At 44.6% G+C, this 7,318-nt stretch overlaps 1 protein-coding gene across 12 annotated transcripts in view; it reads left to right on the top strand.

Moving 5' to 3' along the window:
* Window positions 1-1,881: 1,881 nt before the first annotated feature.
* LOC135275608 (centrosome-associated protein ALMS1-like) overlaps window positions 1,882-7,318 on the top strand; it is a 271,819-nt gene continuing 266,382 nt past the window's right edge. For all 12 annotated transcript variants that reach the window (XR_010343217.1, XR_010343218.1, XR_010343219.1 and 9 more), the window contains exon 1: window positions 1,882-2,207. Coding sequence is in view for 8 of the 12 variants with exons in the window: in XM_064377819.1 (XP_064233889.1) it covers window positions 1,896-2,207 (312 nt within the window). In the remaining 4 variants the exon portion in view is untranslated. The remainder of the gene's footprint in view (window positions 2,208-7,318) is intronic.

Below are 7,318 nucleotides of genomic sequence, written 5' to 3'. Positions count from 1 at the left end.
AGCCCAGGAGTTTGAGGTTACAGCGACCTATGATCGTGCCACTGCCCTCTAGTATGGGTAACAGCATAAAATCCTATTTAAAAAAAAAAAAATCTCAAAGGAGTTGAGGGATGTCTGCTGAGCTGCCAAGGAAGTGGCAATAGAGGAAGCAATATCTGCCTACTCAGGGACAGATTTCTTTCTTTCTTTTTTTTTTTTTGAGACGGAGTTTCGCTCTTATTACCCAGGCTAGAGTGCAATGGCATGATCTCGGCTCACCGCAACCTCCGCCTCCTGGCTTCAAGCAATTCTCCTGCCTGAGCCTCCCAAGTAGCTGGGACTACAGGCGTGCGCCACCATGCCCAGCTAATTTTTGTATTTTTTAGTAGAGATGGGGTTTCACCCTGTTGGCCAGAATGGTCTTGATCTCTTGACCTCGTGATCCGTCCACCTTGTCTTCCCAAAGTGCTGGGATTACAGGCGTGAGCCACCGTGCTCAGCCAAATATTACTTATTTTAAGTAGCAGAACATAGAGAGTCAAAAGTAACAGGATGAAGATGAGGGTTGTCTTCTTGAGAAATCAATTTGTTAGTTAATCACGGGTGTCAAAATGCAATAATAATTAAGATTAGTGGTAGGATAAAAGATGTGGAAGAATCAGAAAATTAATCTTGTCCTGTTGTCTTGGGTATAAACTACCCATTTCTGCAGTCAGCAGCTTCTGGGGAAGTCTCAAGAATCTTAAGTTTGAGGTCTTCCAATAGAATGGGATGTCCAGTAGCCAGGAGAAAATGATGCATGTCTTTTTAATTGTATCATATGAATCCAAGGATCAATGTCTTATAGTTTTACTGCTGGGTCAGTTGTTGACAGTACCTGATAATTTTTTTTTTTTTTTTTTTCCACTGAGGCTCAAGGAAAATTGTTTTCTTTTTTTTTTTTTTTTTTTTTTTTTTTTTTTTTTTTTTTGAGACGGAGTTTCGCTCTTGTTACCCAGGCTGGAGTGCAATGGTGCGATCGCGGCTCACCGCAACCTCCGCCTCCTGGGTTCAGGCAATTCTCCTGCCTCAGCCTCCTGAGTAGCTGGGATTACAGGCACGCGCCACCATGCTCAGCTAATTTTTTGTATTAGTAGAGACGGGGTTTCACCATGTTGACCAGGATGGTCTCGATCTCTTGACCTCGTGATCCACCCGCCTCGGCCTCCCAAAGTGCTGGGATTACAGGCTTGCGCCACTGCGCCCGGCCGATTATTTTCTTTAATTATCACAACCATCCTATGCGATGGTCTATTATCTTCGTTTTATAGACATACAGTTACACCCCTTTAAGTTGTGATGCGAGGATTCAAACTCCGATCTTTCTGATGCCGGATTCAGTGCCCATTTCTGAATCCCTCTAACAACCCGTGACACTTTTGCACCGTTAGGTTCAAGCCCCCACCATACAGCCTGACCTGTTAGGAGGCACTCAACCTTTAAAACTTTGTAATTTGCAAGTGTGATTATAACGGGTTAGTTCCAGAGTTTGATCTCTTTTCCGTGCAGGGACGAAACTCCACCCCAGCCGAGAACTAGACTCTACTCCCCTGGGGCCGTCTGCGCCCCCTGGGAGGCGCCCAGTCCCCAGTTTATTGTGAGCTTACAGTGCTGTGCGCGAGATGCCGGCGGGTGACGGCGGCGAAGCGACTGCGTCGCCCGTCGCAAACCCCCGCCCTGGGGCCTTCCCCCCGGGCTCCGCGCGGCGTCCCTAGCAACACGCGCGCGGTCTTCCAGCCCCGCCCCGGCGGGCGGCACTGCGCCTAAGCTCTGCCACAACCACCAATCAGGTCTCCCCCTTTTTCCTCCCTCCCCCCTCCCCTCTCCTCCGCCTCCGCCTCCGCCTCCGTCTCTGCCGCCCAGAGCGAGACACCAACATGGAGCCCGAGGACCTGCCAAGGCCAGGCGAGCTGGAGAAGGAGGAGGAGGAGGCTGCGGTGGCGGCGGCGAAGGTAGAGGAGGAGGCGGCGAACTTGGACGATGTCGTAGTGGTGGAGGTGATGGAGGAAGAGGCGGGGCGGGAGTTGAACTCCGACTCTCACTACGAGCACCAGCATGTAGAGAGAACCGACGACGAGGAGGACGAGGAGGCCAAGGCCTGGCTGCAGGCGCACCCCGGCAAGATTTTGCCTCCGCCGTCGCCTTCGCGGCACCGCTACTCGGAGGGCGAGCGGACCTCCCTGGAGAAGGTGAGGCTGGCCGGGGGAGGGGTGTGGAGCCGCGGCGGGTTGGGGTGGAGGGTAGGCCCCGAGCGCTCCGCCCGCCCGCGGGTCGCGCAGCCTGACGGAGAAAACGCGCGCGGCTGAGGCTCGTAGGCGGCCCCGACTTCAGCCCAGGTGCCGGCCGGCTGCTCCGAGTCTCCCAGGCCACAAGCAAAGACTTGTCGTTTCCTCTCCCTCGGTGAGTCCTGGGCCTTTTGAACTCCCACAGACGTTCAGAGGAGCCTGCATTCCCCGTGAGTGTGGGTGAGAAACGCTGAGACAGGAGCAAGGGTGTAGGACCGGAGCGAGTGCTTGCCTGGGAAGTATCCTGTTGGGGAGTCAGTGAACTCATTAGCTTGGCTGAATTGCAGGACTCCCCTGAGGGAGTAGCGTGGATAACGTACACTGCGCGATCACTTAGTCTGGAGAGGCTCCCCGCAGGTTTTCCTCTTTTGGACCATCATTTGTAGCAATAGAGGAGTTCCCCAGGGCTTGGAATGCAAGAAGCTTGTGATGAGGCTCCGAACAGTCCAGAAAACTAGAAAGCACAAATAATACACAATGGAGAAAGCCGATTTGATGGTGGGCCCGCGAAGATCGTTTTGAACATAACTCTCCATTTAATTTACTGCCCTTACCCTGTTTTTGAATCTACTACTTTTCGAGGAACAAGACCTGCCCTGTTGAGTACGGTAGAGAGTGGCTACGTGTGGCTCTTTACATCTTAATTAAAGAGAGGACTATTACAGTTTTGAATAAGAGTTAAAAATAAAATGAAAAATTCTGTGCCTCTGTTCTTAGCACTTTTCAGGTGCTGGGCAGCCACACAAGACTGGGTGCTACCATATTGGACAGCACAGATAATAGAACAGTTCCATCATCACAGACAGTGATGGTGTAGACTTTTGTTACTAGTTGTTGTTTTGCCTGGTGAATATTCCAGAGGTACTTAATTCATTGAACATGTATTTTAGAATTTACCATGTGCCACACATTGTGTTGGATGCTAAGGAACCTTGGTGAACCCAAGCATTTTTGGTCTCTGCCTTCCTTGTGTTCATGGTCTACACAGGGAGGCAGACAGATTTCACATGATCACATAAATAAAAGTAAAACTGATAACGTGCTAATATTCTATGAAAGCATAAAGTAAGATAATCTGGCTTTGTCAGTGAAGCTGGGAAAGCTTTCTCGAGGTGGTTATGGTAAAGCTGGTATCTGAAGACAGTTTAAGGTTAATCAGGCAAAGGGGAAGGAAAGAGCCTTCTAGTTGAGGGAAAAACACATGAAAAGGAACTGTTGGTGAGAGAGAACATGGCATTTTCCAGGAACCAAAAGCCGTGTGGGTGGAGCACAGACTGCAAGGCTTTGTGTGCTATGCCAAGGATTTAGGGGCTTTATCCTTGGAGCCTTGGGAAGTCGACGAAAATACTTGAAACAAGGGGGTGTATGATAAGATAGGTGTTTCAAAAAGATCATCTGTATAATAGAGTGTAGCAACAGCTGTGATAGCAAGGTGGGTTGGGGAGCAGTAATCGTAGGTCAAGGGCATAAATTAGGATACCCTTGCAGAAGCATTGCCAGGCAAAAGATGGTGACATTTTGGAATAGGGAAGTGTTGGTGGATACAGGGAAAAGTGGACTGATTTGAGAGATATTTAAGAGGCAAAATCATCATACTTAATAATGGATGGGATGTGAAAGGTGAAGTAACCGGATGTTTGGTTATTGTTTGAATGGTTGTGCTAATATTAAGTTATGGTCAGGTTTATGGTGAGGGTGGTGGCCATGAGAGAGTGGTGGAATTGGTTGGGTGGATGTTAAGATTATGGGTTTGGTTTTGAAGATTGAAGAAGGCTGGGCTGGAGATTTCAAGTTGTAAATCATCTACATAGAGACCATAATTAAAGCCACACTTGTTGACTAGGTCTCCTAATTTTTATTTTGTCCTGCGGCTTCTTGCTTGAATAACTGTTAATATTCAAATCTTAAGGCCTAGAGGAGGGTTTTTTTTTTTTTTTTAAATTGAATTTAATCTAATTTTAGATTCAGGGGTTACATATGCAAGTAATTAACGTGGATATATTGCATAACGGTGAGATTTGGGCTTTTAGTGACCCTGTCACCCGAATAGTGAACATTGTACCTGATAGGTATTTTTCACCCCTCCTCTCCTCGTTCTAGAGTCCCCAGTGTCTATTTCCGTCTTTATGTCTGTGTGTACTCATTGTACCCATTCTGTGTCTCTCTATACCCATTGTACCCGCTTGTCTTATCAGTGAGAACACGTGGTACTTGATTTTGTGTTTCTGAATTATTTCATGTGATACCCTCCAGGCTCTATCCATGTTGCTGCAAAGGACAGGATTTCATTCTGTTTATGGCTACATAATATTTCATGATGTATGTGAATACATACCACATTTTCTTTTCCTATTCAGTTGTTGATGGACACTTAGGTTGATTTCATGACTTTGCTATTATGAACGGCGCTGTGATAAACATACTTGTGCAGATGTCTTTTTTTTTTGTTTGGTTTTTAGAGATGGAGTCTAACTGGTCTAGAACACCTCGGCTCAAGTGATCTTCCTGCCTTGGCTTCCCAAGGTCCTGGGCTTAGATGTCTTTTTGATGAAATGATTTATTTTCCTTTGGATAGATACCCAGTAGTGGGATTGCTGCATCAAATGATAGTTCTGTTTTGAGTTCTTCAAGAAATCTCTCACACCTGTAATCCCAGCACTTTGGGAGGCCGAGGCGGGTGGATCACGAGGTCAAGAGATCGAGACCATCCTGGTCAACATGGTGAAACCCCGTCTCTACTAAAAATACAAAAAATTAGCTGGGCATGGTGGCGCGTGCCTGTAATCCCAGCTACTCAGGAGGCTGAGGCAGGAGAATTGCCTGAACCCAGGAGGCGGAGGTTGCGGTGAGCCGAGATCGCGCCATTGCACTCCAGCCTGGGTAACAAGAGCGAAACTCCGTCTCAAAAAAAAAAAAAAAGAAATCTCCATGCTGCTTTCCGTAGGAGTTGAACAACTTACATTCCCAACAACAGTGTATACATGTTCCCTTTTCTTCTTACTCTTCCCAACATCTATTTTTTGACTTTTTAATAATAGCCATTCTGACTGGTGTGAGATGGTGTCTCCTTGTGATTTTAATTTGCAATTCTCTGATGATTAGTGGTGTGGAGCATTTTTTCATGTTTTCTTGGCCGCTTGTATATCTTCTTTTGAGAAGTGTCTGTTCATATATTTGCCTGCTTTTTAGTGGGGTTGTTTTTTTCCTGTTGATTTGTTTGAGTTCCTTATAGATGCTGGATGTTAGACCTTTGTCAGATGCATAGTTTGCAAATATTTTCTCCCATCCTGTAGGTTGTCTCTTTACTCTGTTGACAGTTTATTTTGCTGTGCAGAAGCCCTTTGGTTTAATTAAGTTCCATTTGTCCATTTTTATTTTTGTTGCATTTCCTTTTGAAGTCTTAATCATAAACTCTGTTCTTAGGTATTCTTCTAGGATTATTAAAATTTTGGGCCTTACATTTTAGTCTTTAATCCATCTTGAGTTAATCTTTGCATATGGTGAGAGATAGGGACCAGAGGAGGAATTTTTAAGTTAACCTACTTTTACTATAGCCAATGTGAGAAAATTATTATCTGTTTAATAGTGAACTATCTTTTTTTATTGTTCTTCCCCACCCCCACCCCCTGACTAAGCTGTGCTCTGTCATGCAGGCTGGAGTACAGTGGCATGATCTCAGCTCACTGCAACCTCCGCCTCCTGGATTCAAGCAATTCTCCTGCCTTAGCCTCCCGAGTAGCTGGAATTACAGGCGCCCACCACCATGCCTGGCTAATTTTTGCATTTTTAGTAGAATTGGGGTTTCATCAGGTTGGCTAGTCTGGTCTCAAACTTCTGACCTTGTGATCTGCCTGCCTCAGCCTCCAAAGTGCTGAGATTACAGGTGTGAGCCACCATGCCCAACCCCTAATATTGAACTATCTATGGGTAATAGAAAATCTTGCTTCTGAGAGCCCAGAGTATTTTCTTCCTCCCCCAATTTTTTTTTTTCTGAGCGAAATTAGGTATTTTCTTATTTACCTGAGAATGTATGATAATATATAGAATACATAGATTATTTTCTGTATTAAAGGTAGATTTATGATGATATGAGTATTAAGATAATTTTTCCTTTGTTCACTAGCATATTGAAACTTACTGGCATAGGTTGGAAAGTGTTTAAAGGAGAAAATGCTTAATATGTTTCTTGCTAGAAATTTATGAACTATGAAATTCTTAGATGCGTTGTATAACATCTCATGCTGTGTATTTAGAGGATGAGATCAAATAATAGGAAACATTAATTTCATCCGGTTTACTCTCAAGTTGAATGACAAAATTGTGTTATTCAATTTACTCTCATATATCTCCCTAGATAATAAGAGGGTAAAGGCAGTGATTAAGTTTGTAGTCCTGTTATTTATGCTGAGTTGAACTATGGTACTTTGGTTTAAATTTGAAGCAAAATATGACCAGTCTTACAACTAAGTCTTTTTAAGAGGGAAGTGAGTGACTTAGAGCCTTATGTTGTTTTTATGCTGGTCCTACAAACCATTCAAACACCTCTCCTTGTAATTCCTCAACCTGAATTTCTGAATTGTGCTGGGTAAGATAATTCAGATCTCTGGGTTGGCATCGCTAGAAATTCTTGGTCTCCAACTTTTAATTGGGTCATCAACAGTGCTTGGAAATCTTTTTAGTTTCCTCTCTGTCAGCTTCTTTCCCCATCTTCCCTCTTACCCTTTATGTCCCACCCAGGGTTCAACATCCCCCCATCAGCAGGTTAGAGTTTCATCGGAGAGAACACAGGCTGAACCTCTTCTGTTTCTGCTCCCCATCTCCACATTTATCTACATTGCACAATTTATTTTTTTAACCTATTCATATACATTTTATTCTTAATATTAATCTTTTCCTGTGTTCCTCAGACTAAAACTATTTAGTTGTAGTGTGCTCTTCTCTTGAGGAACTGCTGGATTTTTATTTGCAGATACTTAGTAATGGTTTTAAATGTCTTTCTGTTTTTTGTTTTCTTG

This window comes from Aotus nancymaae, unplaced genomic scaffold (genome assembly GCF_030222135.1).
Source record: "Aotus nancymaae isolate 86718 unplaced genomic scaffold, 86718_ANA_hifiasm-v0.15.2.pri h1tg000017l, whole genome shotgun sequence".
In the NCBI taxonomy this organism is placed as follows: Eukaryota; Metazoa; Chordata; class Mammalia; order Primates; family Aotidae; genus Aotus; species Aotus nancymaae.
The sequence above is the reverse complement of the archived record's forward strand: the minus strand, read 5'-3'. Positions and strand labels throughout refer to the sequence as shown.